Here is a 23054-nt window from a genome sequence, read left to right as displayed (position 1 = left end):
ACTGACATCACTCACTTCGCTCCAGGCTGGAGGTAAGCAAGAGAAGGACATTAAGGGAGGGTGGAGGTTGCAGTGAGAGTGTTGAGGACGTGGCGGGACACTGTAAAGTGGCGGTCACGGTTGGGTTTGCATACACATCTGCACAGGTTTTGTTTGGGGACAAAACAATGGCACTGAGGATAGATCCCTGACTCGGCTTACCTCGTCAGCTTCACCATTTGCCTACCAGCCCAGCCCACCCTTCCTGGACCCAGAGGGAGGAGCTCACGTGCTTCTCCCGGTGCCCCCTGCTTTCTCTCTGTGCAGAAACACTCTCCAGCGCCACACCCCCACGCCAAGCCCTGGCCCTCCTCTCTCAGAGTCTCTGCTCACTACAGGAAAGGGCGACGCTTTCATTATCAATTGCTTAGGCTTTGACCAGCGTGGGGTGGACCCTGCTGCCTTTCAAGCAGTGTTTGACAGAAAGGCCTTCAGTTCAGTCGCCAACGACAGCGTCCCCACTCATGTCAACAGCTCCTTCACCCTGTCTGCCATCTGAAGTGGTAAGCCCTCATCCAGTGCTGCAGTTGCGGTGCGCTAGTACTGAGCAGTGGATCCCCTCATTGGATTTTTTTTTTTTTTTGGGATGGGGTCTCGCTTTTTTTACCAAGGCCGGAGGCCGGGGGGGGGATTCCGGCCCCTGGAAACCCCACCTCCTGGGTTCAAGTGAGTCTCCTGCCTCAGCTTCCCAAGTAGCTGAGATTACAGGCGCCCACCACCACATCCAGCTAATTTGTGTATTTTCGGTAGAGACGGGGTTTCACCATGTCGGCCAGCCTGGTCTCAAACTCCTGACCTCAAGTGATCCGCCTGCTTTGGCCTCCCAAAGTGCTGAGATTTTTGTAAAATTAGTTACTCACAACAACAACAACAAAAAAACCCAAACAACCCAATTCAAAAATGGGCAAAGGACTTGCATAGACATTTCTCCAAAGAAGATATACAAATAGCTAAGAAGCACAAGAATAGTTAAGAAGATGCAGATCAAAACTACAATAAGTTACCATCTCACACCCGTTAGGGTGGCTGCTATTAAAAACAGACAATAACAAGTGTTGGTGACGATGTGGAGAAATTGGAAGCCTTGTGCACTGCTTGTGAGGATGTAAATGGTGCAGCCACTGTGGAGAAACAGTACAGCTGTCCCTCAAAGTATTAAAAATAGAATTACTGGCCAAGCATGGTGGCGCATGCCTGTAATCCCATCCCTTTGGGAGGCCGAGGTGGGCGGATCACGAGGTCAAGAGATTGAGGCCAACCTGGACACTATGGTGAAACCCCATCTCTAGTCTCTACTAAAAGACAAAAATTAGCTGGGTATAGTGGCATGTGTCTATAGTCCCAGCTACTCAGGAAGCTGAGGCAGGGGAATTTCTTGAACCTGGGAGGCGGAGGTTGCAGTGAGCCAAGATCGCAAAGAGTGGGTGGTGGCATTGGACCTGCCTTCCTGGAGTTAATCATCTAGATGAAAGATGCTTTTCCAGGATTCATTCACACCTTCAACAGCGACCTCGTTCCTGAGGTGAAATATGATATGGTAGACTCAGTTTCCCCTTTCCTCTTCTCTGGTACCTCCCTTTTTTCACTACTAGGTCCAGCTTTGCAGATTATATTGGATAAAGCTGAGAATATCCATAAATTAGACAACCTCAAATAGTCAGACCAATAATGAAAATACAAAAGTTTCTGATTATTCTGCCAGTTTAGGAGGGCAGAGAAAGGGCACAGGGAGAAGGTGGCATACGCTGAGGCCCTGGGAGCCAATACGTATGTGGCTCCACCCCACGGAATCTGGAGCCAAGCTCGAGCTCTGCCCTGAGAACACCGAGGTAGAGGGGGAAACAAGCAAGGCTTTGTTCGTGTGACGACGTCACCAGAGAGAGGGTGGGAGAGTGAAGAAACGGGCGAAAAAAGGAACAGGAGGGTGCAGAAGAGAGAGCAAAACTAAAACTAGTTCCCTCCCCCTGATTCTCTCATGCCATGGTTTCCTATAGATCTAGCACAATCAATTCTTTTTTTGTTGTTGTTTCTTTGTTTGAGACAGAGTCTCACTCTGTCACCCAGGCTGGAGTGCAGTGGTGTGATCTCAGCTCACTGCAACTTCTGCCTCCCGGGTTCAAGCGAGCCTCCTGCCTCCTGCCTCAGCCTCCTGAGTTGCTGAGATTATAGGCACCTGCTAGCATGCCCAGCTAATTTTGGTATTTTTAGTAGAGATGGGGTTTCACCATGTTGGCTAGGCTGGTCCTGAACTCCTGACCTTCAGTGATTCCCCTGGCTCAGCCTTCCAAAGCTCTGAGATTACAGGCATGAGCCCCTGCACCCGGCTTTGGCACAATCAATTCATGTGGTGGAACCCAGATGAACGCGGAGGCATCAAGAAGTCCAGCCGGCATGGCAGACATCTGAGAACATGAGAAGACATCTGAGAACCTATGGCTTCCAGATGTCCTCATGGAGCAGTCGGGAGTATCAGGGCCAAAAAAGCCAGAAGGAAACCACATCTACAGGGAAGGACACGATGCTACCAACGGGGCCGCACACAGACTCAACTTAGAAAAGAGCAGGGTCTGAACGGAAGGACTTACAAACCCCCAGAATATGATTATAGGTAGAAGGGAGAAGTCATCTGAGTGGGGCTGGAGCTCAAGAATGGGGTGACCTGAGAGAGAAAGAAGGCCACACCTGATGGGGAAACCCAAAGCGCCACGGCACCTACCTCCCTGTCCTCCCACACAGCATCAGTGGGGATCAGACGCCTGCAGCTCCCACGGCTTGTGCCAACAGTGAAGGTCACATTGGATACAGTAAGCCGATGCGGTGGTCAGCATCTGTAAACCGGACAGCTCTATTTCCCCTTCCATGAACGGAGCTGCACGCTCTCCTTCGGCTCTTTCACCTACAAAGGTAAGTGGGCTCATCAGACTGCTGAGAGGCAGAGAGAGGGCTTTGAGTGAGAGGAGGACAGAAAGCTGGGAATCATGAGGGAATCTTGAACTCCTGGCCTCGGGGGATCTGCCCGCCTTGGCCTCCCAAAGGTGTGAGCCATGGAGCTGGCCTTTGTCACTTTTTTTTTTTTTTTTTTTGAGATGGAGTTTTGCTCTTGTCACCCAGGCTGGAGTGCAATGGAGAAATCTCAGCTCATTGCAACCTCCACCTCCTGGGTTCAAGCGATTCTCCCGCCTCAGCCTTCTGAGTAGCTGGGATCACAGGCCCACACCACCATACCAGACTAGTTTTTGTATTTTTAGTAGAGATGGGGTTTCACCACATTGGTCAGGCTAGTCTCGAACTCCTGACCTCAAGTGATCCGCCTGCCTCGGCCTCCCAAAGTGCTGGGATTACAGGTGTCAGCCACCCTCCGACATACACCTTTTGTTACTCTTTTCACTGATAAAACTTCAGTACTAAAATGGTACTTGTACTCAGTAAATAGCTGTTAAATAAATCATCCCTTGAGGAAAGAACAAAGCCTCAATGCCAGTGATTCATAGTGAGGATTCGCTTCCCCTTCCCCAGCGGCTGTCAGAACTTTTTGGAAGGCAGGAATTTTTGTTTCTTTTTGGAAATATATGGTAGAAAGAGTTAGGAGACACTGTCTCAGGGATATTATGATTCCAAACCCTGACAACCCCAAAACATCTGTTACTGTCTGCTTTCCCTCCCATCCGTCTTAAATGTTCACCTGCAAAGTCACTAGAGATTAGACCTTGATGAGATAAAGCAACTCGAAATGAAAAGATCAGATGCACACCACACCTGACTCGGTGGCTCCGCAGTCTTGCTAAGAGCACGCTGGTAGGAATAAAAATTTCAGGGGAGAAAGTTAACACATTGGGCCAAAAGGAATGAGATACATTTCAGTGGTGAGCAGCATGGGAGACTCCAGCCTTGGGAGAGGCCTTTGGATGGCAAGACCGGCCGGTGAAAGGGAGGGGAGGTGGTGTTTTCTTACGAGGCTGTTGGGCTGGGGACAAATCCCAGTTCTTGCGCTTACCTGTCCTGGCAGCCTTCCAGCCTGCTCCTCACTTGCCCTTCCCTCTCCTCCCCACCAGGTGGCCCTCAGGCGCAGACCCAGCCGCTGTGTCATAAATCTTCTGGTGCCGCCCAGCGGCGGGGTTCTGGTTGCCCTCAGCTTCCACCTGCCACTGGGAGGTCGGAACCGCGCCCCATTCAAGACACGTCTTCCTGCTCATGATGATTGACTTGCTCCCAGCCACTAGCACCCCCTTCATCAGTACATTCTCATCTGTCCAGAGACCAAAAGCGAGAGGTGGGTTGGGTGGGAAAGGGCCGGTGGAACCAGACAAGGTGAAAAGGGTCCTGGAAAAAGAGCCTCCGGGCAAGAAGAAACAAGAAATTCGAGGTGATGCCTCTGTCCCTCACGCAGGCCTGCCTCGCCTGCAGGTGTCTACTTCGCGCTGTGCCTGTCCCTGATGGTGGTCAGCCTGCTGGAGACCGTCTTCATCACCCACCTGCTGCACCTGGCCACCACCCAGCCCCCACCCCTGCCTCGGTGGCTCCACTCTCTGCTGCTGTCCTGCACCAGCCCAGGGAGATGCTGTCCCACTGCGCCCCAGAAGGGAAATGAGGGCCTGGTCTCACCCCCACCCACCTGCCCGGTGAGGGAAGTCACACTTCCTCCTCCCCCACCTCCCCTTCTCCGCTTCTGCCTCCTTCCCTGCCTCCGTCCCTCCACAGGTGACATTCGCAGCCCATGGCTGAGTCTCTGTCTTTCTGAAGGTGCAAAGGAGCCAGAGATGTCAGCAGGGCAGAAGCCAGGCCCCAGGGAAGCAGAGCCGACAGGGGGCTCAGAACGGACAAGGACCCAGCGGGAGTACGGGGCCCAGAGGCAGCAGTCGGTGGAGCTGTGGGTGCAGTTCAGCCACGCGATGGACACCCTGCTCTTCCGCCTCTACCTGCTCTTCATGGCCTCCTCCATCCTCACCATCATCGGCCTCTGGAACACCTAGGCAGGGGCTCACCTGTGAACTTCAGTCTAGAGCTTCTCTTGCCTCCAGGGGCCAGCCAGGCTCTCGTGCCTGTCCAAATTTCAGCCTCACTGCCCTGGCCACCCCCTCATTTATGACCCAGTCCTCTGTGTAGTTTCCGACCAGGCCGGAATCGTTTCCTATGCCCTCCAAAACTCAGGTCTTCACTCCTGCGTGCCATCAGCCCCGCTCAGCCCTCCCAGGAGTCCTGCCTCCCTGGATTCTCAAGATTGGGTTCCTAGGGGACGTCCTTGATTGAATCACCCCCATATACCCCTTTGCAGAAAGTATTGGCTTTTCCCTGGATTATGTTACGGTAAAACATCTTGGGATTGAGAGTCTTCTTGCAGAAACTTCTCATTAGCCAAAGTAGGAAGGAGTTTCTCTTCTGTATATGTGTTTGTAAGACTGTCAGGCAACATGTCAAGTGAGAGAAAGAGAAAGAAGGTGCCAAACACTATTAGAAGCAATTACGGTAAAACAGAGATTAACTTCCTAAATCCAGTTACTCTGGATTTAAGCTTCAGAAATTTATGTACAAAAACCAGGCCTCTCCTGAAGCCTTTTGTCACAGCCTGGCACATGACTCATTCGTCATTAAGTACTTAGAGTGTTAACATAATCCTCATTACCGCTAACAGTGTCTGTGTTGCAATTTGAGTCGATCTACCCTTAATCATGCTAGGAAAGGAATACGAGGCCAAGGGAGGCATATTTGAAAATGACAGCTACGGGCCGGGCGCGGCGGCTCACGCCTGTAATCCCAGCACTTTGGGAGGCTGAGGTGGGCGGATCGCGAGGTCAAGAGATCGAAACCAGCCTGGCCAACATGGTGAAACCACGTCTCTACTAAAAACACAAAAATTAGCTGGGCTTGGTGGTGTGTGCCTGTAGTCTCAGCTACTCAGGAGGCTGAGGCAGGAGAATTGCTTGAACCCGGAAGGCGGAGGTTACAGTGAGCCGAGATCATGCCACTGCACCCAGCCTGGTGACAGATCGAGACTCCGTCAAAAGAGAGAAAGAGAGAGAGAAAGAAAGAAAGAGATCTACTTTACTTGGGAGAGACACAAATGGCCCTGTGTGCACCGGAAAGTGCCTTTTTCTAACACTCGCCTTATGTTGATGGTCTTTGTCTAGGGGCCAACAGCTGCCTTGCACAAGTGGAGGCTTCACTGTGCCCTTGGGCATGAGAGCAATCGCACTTTTTGGTTCAGAAAAGCACCTATTTGAGAGCAACTTAATTACAACTCAAACATGATCTTTTCTTTTCTCTTTTTCTTTTTTTTTTTTTTTTTTGAGATGAAGTTTTGTTCTTGTTGCCCAGGCTGGAGTGCAGTGGCGCCATCTCAGATCCCTCAAACCTCTGCTTCCCAGGTTCAAGCGATTCTCTTGCCTCAGCCTCCCGAGTAGCTGGGATTACGGGCATGTGCCACCATGCCTGGCTAATTTTGTATTTTTAGTAGAGACAGGGTTTTTCCGTGTTGGTCAGGCAGGTCCCAAACTCCCGACCTCAGGTGACTTACCTGCCCCGGCTTCCCAAAGTGTTGGGATTCCAGGTGAGAACCACTGCGCCCGGCCTGATCTTTTCTTTTTCACAGTGATTTCTTTTCACTTCTTTAGTTTATTCTCCTACTTTCTATCTGAAGCCCGTATTTCCCCAAATCATGACCATCTAGGAGTAAAAATAGACTCACAAAACTGTTTGGTAAAACTTATTTCTCTGGCTTCTTTCCCAAACTCCTTCAGTTCTCTCTGGTCACTAGAGATGCCCAAAGGGTGGCCAGGTGGCTGATGTCCACTAGAGGTGCTGCTAGTACCCGTCATGTTAGCGGCAAGAGCATCAGCTGGCTCGGAGCCGAAGCCATGAGGGGACTGGATCCTGGAGCTGCAGAGGCTCCCGCTGGATGCTGCACCCACAGGACCAGCTGCCACTTGCTCTTTCCTTTCAGTTCCACTGGGACTCCAGAGGGGCCCGTGGGCATCTGGATGTTAAGTCAGAAATACCTGCAATACTCTGAATCCCTCCTGTCACTCAGACCCATTGTCTTTAAACCAAATCGTGTCCCTTCGTTCTCCTTTTAGGATGCATTTTTTGTTTTCCCAAGAGGGTCTGTGGCTCCTCGGTTTTCAGAAGGCTGCCACACATTCTTTCCACCATCTCACCCTCCAGGCACGTCCACAGCCTGGAATGCAGCTCTCACATTCGCCTGAGTGAATTGTTGTGTCTGTTATTATTTTGGCAGTTCCTCAACTCACAGCTTTCAAAAAGGTGGGCCTTCGGAAAAGACACGCTAATAGTAACAGTAATTCCCACCAGGTATTGAGTTACTAATGCGTAGCAGGCACTCCAAGGGCGCTGTATGAATCCTTACAGTAACCCTGTAAAGTAGGAACCATAGATTGTTGGAAATAGATGCTCGGTGCTGCCAAGAAAAATTAGCACTGAGACAAAGGATCTTTCAGCAATGCAATTTTTACTTCCTGGACGGCAGGAAGGGCACTCTTGCTAGCCATCATGCCACAAGAGTATCATGAACAAAGGAAAACAGACAAATCTATCCCTTATACATTTGGGGTCGTCCTTACTGCTGTGTCTGATCTGCATTGGCTGGAGCCAGACCTCACAATCTAAACTAAAACCCGGTTGGCTGACAACTGAAAATGTTTCTAAACAGGCAAAAACAATGGATTGCTGGGACATGCCTGTGAGCACGTTCAGCACAGATATCTTGGTTAAAGTACAAGGACATAGAAAGTACGACATGTCTGTAAGCATGGCATGTCTAACAGCTACATAGGACAGAGCTTAACAAAGTTATTAGCACACTTATTCTTTAACAAGAAAGGAAACTTTAAAAAGGAACTTTCCTACTTCCCATATAGATTCAAAAACCTCTGGAGCCAAATGTGTTTTGGAGTTTGGAATTTTTCAGATTTTAAAAAGGTCATAAGTGTGCATTTATTTATTACATGTCACTAAAACCCCAACTGGGGTAAGGAGCAGCACCCTGTAACCAGACCCATTAATATTTCTGCAGTGAGACCTATGAATCTTCTCAATAGGTAGAAAAAATAAAACTATGAATAGCCTTGCATCAGTTGTGGTCTGGTTTTGCCACCAAATACTTGTAAAAAGTCTTTTGGTTTTCTAAGCTCTTTAGATTTTAGAACCATGGTTTTGATTTATTGTTTCCATGTTTCCCTGCAGAAAATGAAGGGAGAGGCCAGTTAGTGGTCTCACAAGGCTCCACAGCCAGCTAAGTGGCAGAGCTGCAGCTGACCCAAGGCTGGCTGACTCCTGCAGACTGGACTCCTAACCTGTCTGCTACACTGCTTTCCAAAGTGCAGAGGAACAGGTGCTCAGAGTCCCGTATTGAGACATCAGTATCACTTCAAGTCTCCATCAGCTGACACTTTAGGAGAATTAAAACAGGAAGGGCAAGGCCCTGCTCAGGGTCCCAAAGACAAACTTTCCTTTAAATGTCCTTTTACTCCCTCCCCTCCTCCCCCAGTCCCCACCCCTATCCCTTACCTGCGACCTCCCCAGCCCCGTGGCACCTAAGTCCTCTGTATACTCTCTCCATTCCTTTCTGGAAAGTGGATTTCCCCAAGTCGACTTGGGGCAATCCATCTTTCCTCTGTGCTCTGTCTGGATTTGGGGTTTTTTTGTTGCTAATGTAGGTTCTACTGCCAGGCCCTTGCAGAGCTCCCACTCCTATAACCGCATCCTGAGATGGTCATGCTCACTTGGAAACTCATCCTGGACTTTTTTGGAGTAGGTTGTTTACCCAGCTTTTGAGGGGCTCTGAAATTATTTAAGATCAATTTGCATTATTTTGTATTCGCCCTATCTTCAGGTACATATTTCTTTCTTTCTTTCTTTTTCGACATGGAGTTTCATTCTGTCACCCAGGCTGAAGTGCAGTGGTGCCATCTCAGCTCACTGCAGCCTCCGCCTCCCAGGTTCAAACAGTTCTCCTGCCTCAGCCTCCCAAGCTGGAACTGCAGGCATGTGCTACCATGCCGGGCTAATTTTTTTGTACTTTTAGTAAAGATGAGTTTTTGCCATGTTAGCCAGGCTGGTCTCGAACTCTTGACCTCAGGTTATCTGCCCACCTTGGCCTCCCAAAGCGCTGGGGTTACAGGTATGAGCCACTGCACCCAGCCAGGTACATATTTCTCTGCTTCGTTTCTTTACATTTTCCCCCAAAATGTAGCTTTAAGTTTTATTTTAATAGAAAGTCTGCATCTCATCTTTTTTGACACATGGATTGTGAGTCTATATTTCTCCTTTCAGTAAGAGAAGGCATGATATAATTATAGTGATTTTATTTTATTCACCAGCAAAATCTGAACCTGTGATCCTAACACATCAATGGTAATCACACAGAACCTTTGAATCTGGAGCTCTCCCACAAAATTAACAGGCATGCCTGCTGCTTTGCTGTTCCATCTGTAATTGAATCATATGATAAGTACACTCTGTGCTAATGACTTTCCTCTTGTTATCTGGCAAATCTCTGAAAGGCTTTGCAAGGTAATTTATGACCTCTTTAGAAACCCTGCTGACAGGCACTGGTCCCGCTGTGCCACCTTGCATTTGATGGCCTGTTTCTGCCCGGCAGCTCCTTACTTTGTTCATTCGTCTGCAGCGCTATCCTATGGCTCTCACATGTTCACTTTCTCAACCTCCGCCTCTCAGGTTCAAGCTATTTGCCTGCCTCAGTCTCCTGAGTAGCTGGAATTATAGGCACCTGCCACTACACCTAGCTAATTTTTTTTTTTTTTTTTTTGTATTTTTACTAAAGATGGGGTTTCACCATGTTGGCCAGGCTGGTCTTGAACTCCTGACCTCAAGTGATCCACCCTCCTCAGCCTCCCAAAGTGCTGAGATTACAGGCATGAGCCACCACGCCAGGCCCACTTTCTCATTCTCTAAACCATTATAAGCAGTATTTCGGCCAGGCATGGTGGCTCACACCTGTAATCCCAGCACTTTGAGAGGCCAAGGCAGGTGGATCCCTTGAACTCAGGAGGCCGAGACCTGCCTGGGAAACAGGATAACCCCATCTCTACAAAAAAAACACAAAAAATTAGTCAGGACATGGTGGCATGCTGGGGTCCCAGCTAATTAAGAGGTTGAGGTGGGAGGATCTCTTGAGCCTGGGATGTTGAGGCTGCAGTGAGTTGAGATCCTGCCACTGCACTCCAACCTGGGTGACAGAGTGAGACCCCATTTCAAAGAAAAAAAAAAAAAAGATGGGCTCGGTGGCTCACGTCTGTAATCCCAGTACTTTGGGAGCCAAGGTGGGCAGATCACCCAAGGTCAGGAGTTCGAGACCAGCCTGGCCAACATGGTGAAACCCCATCTCTACTAAAAATACAAAAATTAGCCAGTCATGGTGGCAGGTGCCTGTAATCCTAGCTACTTGGGAGGCTGAGGCAGGAGAATCACTTGAACCCGGGAGGCAGAGGTTGCAGTGAGCCGAGACCGTGCCATTGCACTCCAGCCTGGTCTATTTTCTTTTGATTCCATATGAACTTCACACTAGAATATTTATCTCCTTGTCGTCTTTGCCCCCCGCCCCTCCCTCCAGGTCTGCTCTAGGATGTGAAGCCGCAGGCATTATTTCAAGGCTGTCCTTTTTCTCCTCTTCTATTTCTGATTCTGCCTTTGATAACCTCTCTTATTTGACAGTTCATAGGCACTGGTTCTTTTACACAGCAGAAAAAAACCCAAAAGTACAGTAGAGAGAAATCAGGCTTCTGACAGTCCTGGGTTTCTAATCTGATGCCATTACTTGCTACTTGGGTCATATTGGCCAAGCAGCTTAACCTTATAAATTTAAATTTTTTTCATTTGTGAAGTGGAGCTAATAACACAGATTAAATTATGTTTCAAATATATGCTATTGACGAATTCTTAATAAGTTGCTGGAAGCTGCAGGACTGAATGTGAAACGCTAGAGAGCATCCATTTTTCAGGCAGGCTGAAATCTGATGCAAAAACAGACTTCTAGGTGGGAGGCAAGAGACATAAAGAATTCAGACTTCCAGCTCAACCCCCTCAGTTTTCAGATGAGAAAAATGAAGCGGAGAGAAGTGAAGTGACAGGTGTGGGGTTGTCATCATTCAACAGTGCCAGGGACAAGAGCCGGGGCCTGTGAAAGTGGCAGCCGCAGGTGAAGGCTTGTCCATGAGCCTTTTTTCCCAGGTGCAGCCCAGGAGGCCCAGGGTGCCCCCACTCTCCCGCTCCCAGGCATCAGAGCAGCCTAACCTCAGCTGTGGACCCAGCTGGCTGTCTGGGTGCCTTAGCTGCCTCCTGCTCTCCCATCTCCCTGGCCCTGGCCAATGGCCTCTGCATGTGATTGCCATCCACCTGGGATGCAGAATGGTGGCCCTCACAGCCTCCTTCCACCATTGAATTCTGCCCTTGCCAGGTAACATCTATATTCCAAACCTGATCTCCCAGAGTCCCAGATGAACGGAGCCACCAGGGACCATGCAGTGCGATCCTCTTGGAATAAGCTGAGGAGGTAGATATTGGTGCCTGTGATTTGCAAAACTACGCCCGCTGTCCCTAGTATTTACCTTTGGATCCAACCACTCTCCAGGCCCCGAGATTTCACGGTGAAAACCCAGGGATGTAATGAACTGGTCAACAAGATTCTCAGCTATGGAATAATAGAAAGAGCAGAGAAAGAGCCATGGAATCAGCTTCGTCTGGCTTTGAATCTGGATTCTACCAATTTCCACCTGCGTGGACACAGAGCAAGTGTTTTTCGTTTTGTTTTGTTTTTTTCGTGTTGTTTTTGAGGCCGAGTCTCATTCTGTCACCCAGGCTAGAGTGCAGCGGTGATTCCAGCTCACCGCAATCTCTGCCTCCTGGGTTCAAGTGATTCTCCTGCCTCAGCCTCAGCTAATTTTTGTATTTTTAGTAGAGATGGGGTTTCACCATGTTGGCCAGGCTGGTCTTGAACCCCTCACCTCAGGTGATTCACCCGCCTTGGCCTCCCAAAGTGTTGGGGTTACAAGATTTTGGACCTCTCTGCACCTCCATTTTCCTCCCTTCCCCTCTCCTCTCTGCCCCTCTCCTCCCCTCCCTTTCCTTTCCTTTCTTTTCTCTTTTGATAAGGTCTCACTCAGTCACCCAGGCTGGAGGCCAGTGGTGTGATCTCAGCTCACTGCAACCTCCACCTTAGCCTCCCAAGTAGCTGGGATTACAGGCATGTGCCACCACTCCCGGCTAAATTTTGTATTCTTTGTCGAGATGGAGTTTCACCACATCACCCAGGCTAGCCTCGAATCTCTGAGTTCGAGCAATCCACCTGCCTCAGCCTCCCAAAGTGCTGGGATTACAGGTGTGAGCCACCCTGCCCAGCCTCTTTCTTTCTTTTGTAAGACAGGGTCTTGCTGGAGTACAGTGGTGCAATTGTGGCTCACTGCAGCCTTGAACTCCTAGACTCTAGTGATCCTCCCGCCTCAGCCTCCCAAGTAACTGGGACTACAGGCATATGCAGAAACCGGGTCTCACTATATGGCCCAGGTTGGTGTCAAACTCCTGGCCTCCCAAAGTGCTAGGATTACCGGTGTGAACCACTGCACCCCAACCTCAGTTTTCCAATCTGTAAAATTGAATTCTGTGCTAATACTGAGGTCTGAAAGCAGCCATGAGGATGTAAACACTGTAAGTAAAGCGCGTAGCACAGTATGGGACACATGGCACAAACTCAATAAATGGCAGACCATTCTGAGGCTGGCCTTTTCGGAAGGGTAGAGAAGCATTCAGAAATAAAAGGCTGGGGCTGAGCACGGTGGCTCACACCTGTAGTCCCAGCACTTCGGGAGACTGAGGTGGGTGGATCACCTGAGGTCAGGAGTTCAAGACCAGCCTGGCCAACATGGCAAAACCCAGTCGCTACTAAAAAAAATACAAAAATCAGCAGGGCGTGGTGGTGTACACCTGTAATCTCAGCTACTTGGGAGGCTGAGGCAGGAGAATCGCTTGAACCTGGGAGGCAGAGGTTTTAGTGAGCTGAGATCGTACCACTTCACTCTAGCCTGGGCAACAGAACAAGATTCTGTCAAAAAAATTTTTTTAAATAAAAATAAAAATAAAATAAAAGGCTAGGCCCTGGCTCCAGCCCCCTGGATCCCACCTGCTGCAGACCACGGTGCTTCTACCAACTGCCATATCCACCAGACTGCACCCAAGACAGGCCCACACCCCAGCCGCACCACGAAACAGCAGCTAACTTCTCTGATCTGGCCTCAGGACCCCCACGCGGCTCCCAACCACCTCTCGTACATCCTCCCAAGGTGTCTGTGTCCCCCTGCCTCCATGCATAGTGAACGGGCAGTTCAGGCATTTAACAAACATTTATTGGCTACCTACTATTATATAGCACATACAGGGGTACAAGGAAGAAGATGTGATTCCTGCTCTCCAAGACGTAATGGCGCAGCAGGGGAGATACACATGCAGACAGGTGTTTCCAGTGTAGGGGTCGTGATGGAGTTCAGCATGTGCTGACATGCATGTGCATGCAAGAGGAGGGCTTCACAGAAGACCAGACACTTGAGCTGAGCTGAATCTTTAAGAATTGATTGGCCAGGCTGGGCGTGGTGGCTCACAGCTGTAATCCCAGCACTTTGGGGAGTGGATCACCAGCCTGGCCAACATGGTGAAACTGTGTCTCTACTAAAAATTAAAAACAAATTAGTAGGGTATAGTAGTGGGTGCCTGTAATCCCAGCTACTCAGGAAGCCGAGGCAGGAGAATCGCTTGAATCCAGGAGGCACAGGCTGCAGTGAGCTGAGATTGCTCCACTGCACTCCAGCCTGGGCAACAGAGCAAGACACTGTCTCCAAAAAAAAAAAACTGGTTGGTCAGATGCAGTGGCTCACACCTGTAATCCCAGTACTTTGGGAGGTTGAGGTGGGAGGATCACCTGAGGTCAGGAGTTTGAAACCAGCCTGGCCAACGTGGTGAAACCCTGTGTCTACTAAAAATACAAACAATTAGCTGGGTGTGGTGGTGCATGCCTGTCATCCCAGCTACTCGGGAGAGGCTGAGGTAGGAGAATGCTTGAACCTGGAAGGTGGAGGTTGCAGTGAGCTGAGATCGCGCCATTGCACTTCAGCCTGGGCAACAAGAGCGAAACTCTGTCTCAAAAGAAAAAAAAAAAAGGAGGAAATCTAGTTAGGAGCTACTGGAAAAGTATAGACACTAGATGATGAAGGTATGAACCAAGCTTTATAATCTGGTATTTGGAATAATTCCAGTGTCAACAAAAGCTACTTTGGTGTTCACAACCAAATCACTAAGCATTGCCGCCTTTCCAAGTCTGCAGACTCCCTGGTCGTGGAAGCACGCAATCCTCATTTCCCTAGCCTACACGCTCTCATTGAGGCACGTTATTTTGTTTGGGATCTCAGCACACAGCTGCCAAATAGAATGCTTCCCCAGTGTCAGCCCAGTTTCCTGCCTGCCTGGAGCCCGGAAGGTGCACCTGGGCAGAGCCAAGGCAGGACACTTGGCTGGGACCTCTCTGGCCACAGGCTCTCACAGGGAGTGGTCACTTGCCATGAATAGTATTCAAAACCAGCAACCAAGGTGTGGTCTGAGCTCCTTTAAGCTTAAGGGTTTGGGGACTCCCGGTGAGTCCCCAGAGAAGAGTCCAGAAGGAAGAATGGAAGGAAGGTGGCCTGCAAGGGGGGGTGTCCTCCTCTGCCTCACTATCAGTCTTCTGCTTCAAGGTAAGATGGGACAAGAACTGGGAAGACCAGAGTGTGGTTCTGGGGACACCCGGACTCCTCAGCGCTTGGAGGCCACTCAGAATTGAGGTGTTAAATATTTCTCCCATAATGTCTGTGTCCTGATTTCCTTTTGGTGATGGATAGAAAGACATTTCACTGATGAGTGCACACAGACCTTCTCTATTCCTGCCTGCACAGGGATCTGTCAAACTGTCTCACTTCACCGCTTCTCTAACTCCGTCTTTTCACCGACTTCTGATGCCTCTCCCCCATATCCCTCTTGCCCCCTCCTCGTCTCTGTTTCTCTTGATATGATCTCTCTGAGAAGAGTAGCCACTAATTTTTTTTTTTTGAGATGGAGCCTCACTCTGTCACCCAGGCTGGAGTGCAGTGGCACGATCTCGACTCACTACAACCTCCACCTCCCAGGTTCAAGCAATTCTCCTGCCTCAGCCTCCCTAGTACCTGGGACTACAGGCATGCGCTGCCACGCCCAACTAATTTTTGTATTTTTAGTAGACACAGGGTTTCACCATGTTGGTCAGGCTGGTCTCAAACTCCTGACCTCGTGATCTGTCCACCTCGGCCTCCCAAAGTGCTGGGATTACAGGCGTGAGCCACCACGCCCGGCCAGCAGCTGATCTGTAACACACCCTGAGGGAGGTGACAATCTGAGGTGGAAATGAGTGGACCTTCTGCTTCCATGAGGCAATGTGTGTTCCCAGTTGGGGCACATACCTTAAATATATGGAAAGAGATGGAGATAACGAGAAGGAAGCAGAGAAAAAGACCACATAAAATGGCAATGGGGCAAAGATGCCACTCAGGTCCGACCCAGGTGGCTCCCTGGCGATGGCCAAGAGACGGCGTCTGCACTGGCCTCACTTCGTAACGGGCCAAATGCTATATGCTCAGTGATGTCACCTCATGATCCCGATGCTGGAAATAACCCATGAGATAACTGAGGTCACTAAATCTGAGAAGGCAAAATAAATGCATAGCACCGAGGTAAGCACCCATTGAGACACCTGCCGCACGCTCCGCATAGGGACCTAGTAAGCGCAGTTGTGTAAAACGTCTCTTATCCTCTTGATAAGTCAGTTCTTGCCTTCAGTGAACCTAAGGCCCTAAGAGTTAGAGAGAAATACATTAGCATTGATTTCTAGGTCACCTGGACCACAAGTTTTGGGCAGTTCTATGGCTAGGTGAGCCAAGAGGCTTGTGACGGGGACATTAAAGGACTCCTGGGAGTGGCTGTCATCGCGCTAAGGCCAAGTTTTCCTGCGGATTTGGGCAAACTTTGCATGAGGATGAAACAAGGGGAATGGGAATTGAGTCCGGGCTCAGCTCACCACATCGATTTCCACCATTTGCCTACCAGCCCAGCCCGTCCTCCCCACCAGGGCCTTAGGGAGCCTTGGCCTGGGAAGGAGGGGCTCACCTGCTCCTCCCAGTATGCCCCCTATTTTCTCTCTCTGCAAAGAGACCCCAGCCTGGAAATAGAGTACCTCTCTCACAGGGTCTCTTCTCCCTACAGGAAGAGGCGACTCTTTCGCCATCAATTGCTCAGGCTTTGACCAGCATGGGGTGGACCCCGCTGCCTTCCAAGCAGTGTTTGACAGAAAGGCCTTCCGTCCAGTCACCAACTACAGCGTCCCCACCCGCGTCAACATCTCCTTCACCCTGTCTGCCATCCTGGAAGTGGTGAGACCTGGTCCCTGCGTCCTTTGCATGCCTTCTGATAAGGAATGAGGACCCTCTGCCCTGTCACCCAGCATGGCCCCGGCCCAGTGGTGAACGATAGGTACCCTGGATGGATTTAACACAAATTAGATGGTTTTCCTATGCAATGGAGAGCCACAAAGAAGAATACTGCAGTGATTTTTTTTTTCAGGAAGCCATTTGTCTTTGAATCCTATCATTTCTAGAATGCTCTAGAAAAAAGTAGTCTGTATATTAATTAAAATCAGAATTGCCCATAGACACAGGGGAAACGTGAGGAAAGGATGAGTCAGCATCTACAATAATGCCTGGCCCAATAAATTAGTAAATATTGGTGGGAATATGAGGTGGGTGTGGGCCAAAACTTTTTACACTAATTATTCTGGCTCGAAATTTCCTTGTCAGGACGCACAGCTGCAGCTGCTGACCTCATTCCTGTGGATGGATTTGGTAAGGCAGATACCACTATCCCCTCCCCACTTCATTTGCAATTTTAAGCCTGAGGAGTTAGAAGTGACTTAAAGGGGCCAGGAGTGGTGGCTCACACCTGTATTCCCAGCACTTTGGGAGGCAGAGGCGGGTGGATCACCTGAGGTCCGGAGTTCCAGACCAGCCTGGCCAATGGTGAAACCCCATCTCTACTAAAAACATGAAGTCTCCTGTAATCCCAGCTACTCAGGAGGCTGAAGTAAGAGACTCACTTGAACCAGGGAGGCAGAGTTGCACGGAGCTGAGAGCACACCACTGCACTCCAGCCGGTGACAAGAGCAAAACTCCATCTCAAAAAAAAAAAAAAAAGTGACTTAGAGATTTTCTAATTCAAACCTCTACCCAAGTATAGCTCTTTCTGGGACAAAATAACTCCATGTAGAACTGGACTCACCATGGGGACCCAAACCTCCCTGGGCATCTTTGGAAGGTAGAAACAGCAACTTAAAAAAACAAATGGCTAAGTGGTTCCAGGCCAATATATTGGTGTGGTCCTAGCTCCAAGTGGTTTTAGGCCATATTTAAGGTATTCCTGGCACAAGGCTGTCAAGGGGTGCTCTTCTGGTGACACCTTGTTAGATAAAGAATGGGGAATAGGCTGTGGTCATTATGGTCACAAATGGGAGTTGGAGGATCAAGGTTTAAAGAACAGAGAGGGTGAGAGAGACCGACAGGACACGCTCACTGTCACTCACCTCTGTCCCTCACTGCCCTGGTGCAGGTGTGGGACAATCCTTTCATCACCTGGAACCCGGAAGAGTGTGTTGGCATCAATAAACTCACAGTGTCAGCTGAAAACCTGTGGCTCCCAGACATCTTCATTGTGGAATCGTGCGTACCAGGGCTGGGGAAGCCAGCGTGAAACCTCACCTGCCGAGAACAGCCTAGGGTCAGCACAGGGCATGGGGCCACCAAAAGATTCAGACAGGCACACAGTCTCAATGAACCGACTTCCACAAAACATTTCGGGTGGAAGAGGTGAGAGAGTGACATTAAAGAAAGAGCCCAGGGCAGGGCACAGTGGCTCGTGCCTGTAATCCCAGAAGCACTTTGGGAGGCCGAGGCAGGCAGATCACAAGGTCAGGAGTTCAAGACCAGCCTGGCCAACATGGTGAAACCCCATCTCTACTAAAAATACAAAATTAGCTGGGCATGGTGGCACATGTCTACTCGGGAGGCTGAGGCAGGAGAATCGCTTGAACCTGGAAGGCAGAGGTTGCAGTAAGCCAAGATCGCGCCATTGCACTCCAGCCTGGGCAACAAGATTGAAACTGCATCTCAAAAAAAAAAAAAAAAAAAAAGTAAAAAAGAGAAAGCCCAGAGGAGAGCACAGCAGGGGAGACCTGGGAAGGAAGGGAGACAAGAGCTGGTGGAGCCTCCATCTCTGCCCTCCCTTCCCCAAACAGCATGGATGTGGATCAGACGCCTTCGGGTCTCACCGCCTATGTTAGCAGCGAAGGCCGAACAAAGTACGATAAGCCGATGAGGGTGACCAGCATCTGTAACCTGGACATCTTCTACTTCCCTTTTGACCAGCAGAACTGCACCTTCACCTTCAGCTCTTTCCTCTACACTGGTAAGTGGGACACAATTTGGTAGCTGCTTGAGATTTGGGGAAAGACATCTGAGCAGCGTAGGTGTTGTAGGAAAGGTTTTGGATCAGTGCTGCTCCCCTCTGGTGGCCTCACAGAGCTTTCTGGAAATGACAATAACTGGCCAGGCACAGCGGCTCACACTGTAATCCCAGCACTTTGAGAAGCAAAGGTGGGAGGAACGCTCATACCCAGGAGTTTGAGACCAGCCTGGGCAACATAGTAAGACCCCTATCTCCACAAAAGATAAAAAGAATTAGTCCCAGCTACCCGAGAGGCTGAGGCAGGAGGATGGTTTGAGCCAGAGAGGGTGAGGCTGCAGTGAGCCATGATTACGCACTGCATTCCAGCCTGGGTGACAGAGTGACACTGTTTTTTTGGTTGTTTTTTGTTTTTGTTTGTTTGTTTTTTGTGAACAGAGTCTAGCTCTGTTGCCCATGCTGGAGTGAAGTGGTGCAATCTCAGCTCACTGCAACCTATGCCTCTCAGGTTCAAGCCATTCTCCTGCCTCAGCCTCACGAATCGCTGGGATTACAGGTTCCTGCCACCACGCCCAGCTAATTTTTGTATTTTTAGTAGAGACAGGGTTTCACTGTGTTGGCCAGGCTGGTGTCGAACTCCTGACCTCATGATCCACCCACCTCAGCCTCCCAAAGTGCTGGGATTACAAACATGAGCCACCGTGCCCAGCAGAGACTCTGTTTTTAAAACAAAAACAAAAATTTGATAGCTGCACATCACCCCAGATCCCGATTAAATTGTTCCAGGTGGGGCCCAGGTGATGCCAACGTGCAGCCGCGGTTAAGAACAGCTGCTTTACGAGCTGGGTGGCCCTCGTGCCAGTGAGGCCCAGCTGACTCTGAGCGGCAGCACACCCATAATTTTTAGCTCAAATCTTTTAACTCTAATGGCTAACACACTTAAGAACTGGTAAATTAATATAACTGCGTGCCACCAGGTGTCATGCGGCAGATTTGAATAAATTAAAACCATCAAAATGGGCATGCATATAATTATTAAAACATTGAGCTATTCAAGCCTGAGTCCATGAAAACAACACCATACACCTGGGGGCTGAGAAGGAAACTAGGAATGACTCCAAAAGTTATTGACTCACGTTTGAGTCATATCCAATATTCCCTTAACAACCTTGACCCACTCTGGTTTTCAACAACAAAAGAAATCAATGCTGCCACCCACACACATGTGAATGGCTCTTCCGGTTACCCACTTCAGAGAAAACCAGAATACCCTGCTTTCAAAGGACAGAGGAAAACTTGTTTTAGAAGCTCAGTGGGGGAGGAATCCCATTTCATGGGTGGGAGGCTTGGGAACATGTCTGCCACAAACTGACTGGTCTCCGTTCCAGTGGACAGCATGCTGCTGGGCATGGACAAGGAGGTGTGGGAGATCACAGACACGTCTCGCAAAGTCATCCGAACCCAGGGGGAGTGGGAGCTCCTGGGCATCAACAAGGCCACCCCAAAAATGTCCGTGGGCAGCAACCTCTATGACCAGATCATGTTCTATGTGAGTCCAGGGTCCATGTTTGACTTCTTATCCTAATAGTTCTGTGATTGCCCTCTTGACCTAAGGCTCCCTGGGAAGTGAAAAAGAAGCTCCAGGCCGGGTGCAGGGGCTCACACCTGTAATCCCAGCACTTTGGGAGGCCGAGGAGGGTGGATCACCTGAGGTCAGGAGTTCAAGACCAGCCTGGCCAACATGGAGAAGCCCTGTCTCTACTAACAATACAAAAATTAGCTGGGCGTGGTGGCACACACCTGTAGTCCTAGCTACTTGGGAAGCTGAGACAGGAGAATGGCTTGAACCTGGGAGGCGGAGATTGCAATGAGCCAAGATCGTGCCATTACACTCCAGCCTGGGCAAGACAGAGTGAGACTCCATCTCAAAAAAAAAAAAAAGAAGAAGAAGAAGCTCCAGAGGATTGGGCACCTGCTCCCCAATGCCCCCTCTACCTGACTACCCTGAAGCAGAATCCCCAAGACCTCCCCCACACCCATTCACCTGTTCCTCATTCACCACTCCCCATTCACCTGCTCCCCATTCACCTGCTCCTCATTCACCCCCTCCTCATTCACCTGCTCCCCATTCACCTGCTTCTCATTCACCCACTCCTGCTCTGGAAGGGGGAGGAATGGCTGGACTGTCATAAGCCCTACTGCTCAGAATAGAACAGCTCAGCCCTACTGCTCGGAATGACTTAAAGGGCCCACTTGCACCTAAAATTCTACAGTCATTGTGTTCCTAGTAGGTTAAAAATGAGTAAAAATTAGGCAACAAATCAGAGGCCCCTATGTAGATGAGCACAATTAAATGCACAAGTGTTACCTCAGGAGATTGTCCCCAGCAGCCTCAGTGCACATTGGCAAGGATTCGTGGTCAGATATACAAATTAAGCCCTCTGTCGTCTGTTTATTTGCCATCTCTGCTCTCTCCCCAGGTGGCCATCAGGCGCAGGCCCAGCCTCTACATCATAAACCTGCTGGTGCCCAGTAGCTTCCTGATTGCCATTGACGCCCTCAGTTTCTACCTGCCAGCAGAGAGCGAGAGCCGTGCCCCATTCAAGATAACGCTCCTGCTGGGCTATAACGTCTTCCTGCTCATGATGAATGACTTGCTCCCTGCCAGTGGCACCCCCCTCATCAGTATGGCCCCTCCCATACTGGGAGCTCTGGGGAGGAGAAAAGGCATTGGGGTCAGAGAGGAGGGCCAGGAGAACTGGCTGGTCCTCTGCTAAAGGAAGGAAGGGGCTGTGAAGGAAGACTGGATTTGGGAAAGAGGAGTGAGAAATGCTTAGAGATAAATTTGCCTGTAACTGACCACCTGACAATTTAAAAAGAGAGAGAGATACATTTGCCTGGTTTATGTATAATTTGCTCTGCCCTCAGGTGTCTACTTCGCGCTGTGCCTGTCCCTGATGGTGCTCAGCCTGCTGGAAACTGTCTTCATCACCTACCTGCTGCACGTGGCCACCACCCAGCCCCCACCCATGCCTCGGTGGCTCCACTCCCTGCTGCTGCCCTGCACCAGCCCAGGGAGATGCTGTCCCACTGCGCCCCAGAAGGGAAATGAGGGCCTGGGTCTCACCCCCACCCACCTGCCCGGTGAGGGAAGTCAGCACTGCCCATACTCGCCCTCCTCACTGGCCCCACGCTTCTCTAATCCTGTCCCCTTCCCACTTCATGACTGAGTCTCTGTCCTCTCCACAGGCCCAAAGGAGCCGGGGGAGTTAGGGAAGGAGGTGAGACCCGGAGAGACCGAGCTAGATGGGGGCTCAGGATGGACAAAGACCCAGCTTGTGGAGCTGTGGGTGCAGTTCAGCCACGCGATGGACACCCTGCTCTTCCGCCTCTACCTGCTCTTCATGGCCTCCTCCATCCTCACTGTCATCGTCCTCTGGAACACCTAGGCAGACCTCCCCCCTCCCTGGCAAACCACAGCTTGGAGTTTCTGCTGGACTGAGGGCCAGCCAGACTCACTTTCCAATCTTAGCCACTTATCCCCAGTGACTACCATGTCCCCTTCTAAATTCCAAAAACTGCAACGTAGCACTACCAAGCAGGTTCAGGACAGCCCTGGACAATCCTGACTCCTCACACACCAGGCTGCTCATTCCTGCGCACCTTCAGAGTCCCCGAGCTACACCCAGCTCCTTCCTCCCTGATCAATAAGCCCAGGTCAGTGGAGTCCCCCTTCACTGATCACCCCAGTAAACAACTTTCCAGCAAACACTGGCTCTTCAGTATATTTACTTATTTATTTATTCATTTATTTATTTTTTGAGATGGAGTCTAACTCTGTCGCCCAGGCTGGAGTGCAGTGGCACGATCTCAGCTCACTGCAACCTCCGCCTCCCAGGTTCCAGTGATTCTCCTGCCTCAGCCCCCTGAGTAGCTGGGATTACAGGCACACACCACACCCAGCTAATATTTGTATTTTTAGTAGAGACGGGGTTTTGCCATATTGGCCAGGCTGGTCTGGAACCCCTGACCTCAAGTATTCCGCCCGCCTTGGCCTCCCAAAGTGCTGGGATTACAGGCGTGAGTCACCATGCCCGGCCAGCAGGTAGTTTTTCAATCATCCTCCTCCTCCAGCCTTCCATTGTCAAGTAGCCCCCAGTGTCTGTTTTTCCTTTCTTTGTGTCCATGTGTACTCAGTGTTTAGCTCCCACTCATAAGTGGGAACATGCAGTACTTGGTTTTCCTTTTCTTTTCTTCTTTTTTTTGAGATGGAGTTTCACTCTTGTTGCCCAGGCTGGAGTGCAATGGCACGGTCTCGGCTCCCTGCAACCTCCGCCTCCCAGGTTCAAGCGATTCTCCTGCCTCAGTCTCCCGAGTAGCTGGGATTACAGGCATCTGCCACCATGCCTGGCTAATTTTGTATTTTTAGGAGAGACAGGGTTTCACCGTGTTGATCAGTCTAATCTTGAACTTCTGACTCAGGT

At 50.1% G+C, this 23054-nt stretch overlaps 1 protein-coding gene and 1 pseudogene across 1 annotated transcript; both read left to right on the top strand.

Annotated features, from left to right (window-relative positions):
- The first annotated feature begins 1504 nt into the window (after positions 1-1504).
- On the top strand, positions 1505-5781 carry LOC116565046 (annotated as a pseudogene).
- An 8533-nt stretch (positions 5782-14314) lies between these two features.
- Positions 14315-22313, top strand: HTR3C (5-hydroxytryptamine receptor 3C). The gene is made up of 9 exons (XM_032297892.1): positions 14315-14786; positions 16324-16490; positions 16914-16958; positions 17719-17828; positions 18404-18573; positions 19959-20119; positions 21051-21255; positions 21499-21714; positions 21820-22313. The coding sequence occupies exons 1-9, from the start codon at positions 14615-14617 to the stop codon at positions 22017-22019; spliced, it is 1446 nt and encodes a 481-aa protein (XP_032153783.1). The 5' UTR covers positions 14315-14614; the 3' UTR covers positions 22020-22313.
- The last annotated feature ends 741 nt before the right edge of the window (positions 22314-23054 follow it).

This window comes from Sapajus apella, unplaced genomic scaffold, assembly GCF_009761245.1.
Source record: "Sapajus apella isolate SASKATOON/1434 unplaced genomic scaffold, GSC_monkey_1.0 scaffold38, whole genome shotgun sequence".
In the NCBI taxonomy this organism is placed as follows: domain Eukaryota; kingdom Metazoa; phylum Chordata; class Mammalia; order Primates; family Cebidae; genus Sapajus; species Sapajus apella.
This window is presented reverse-complemented; position numbering and strand designations above follow the sequence as displayed.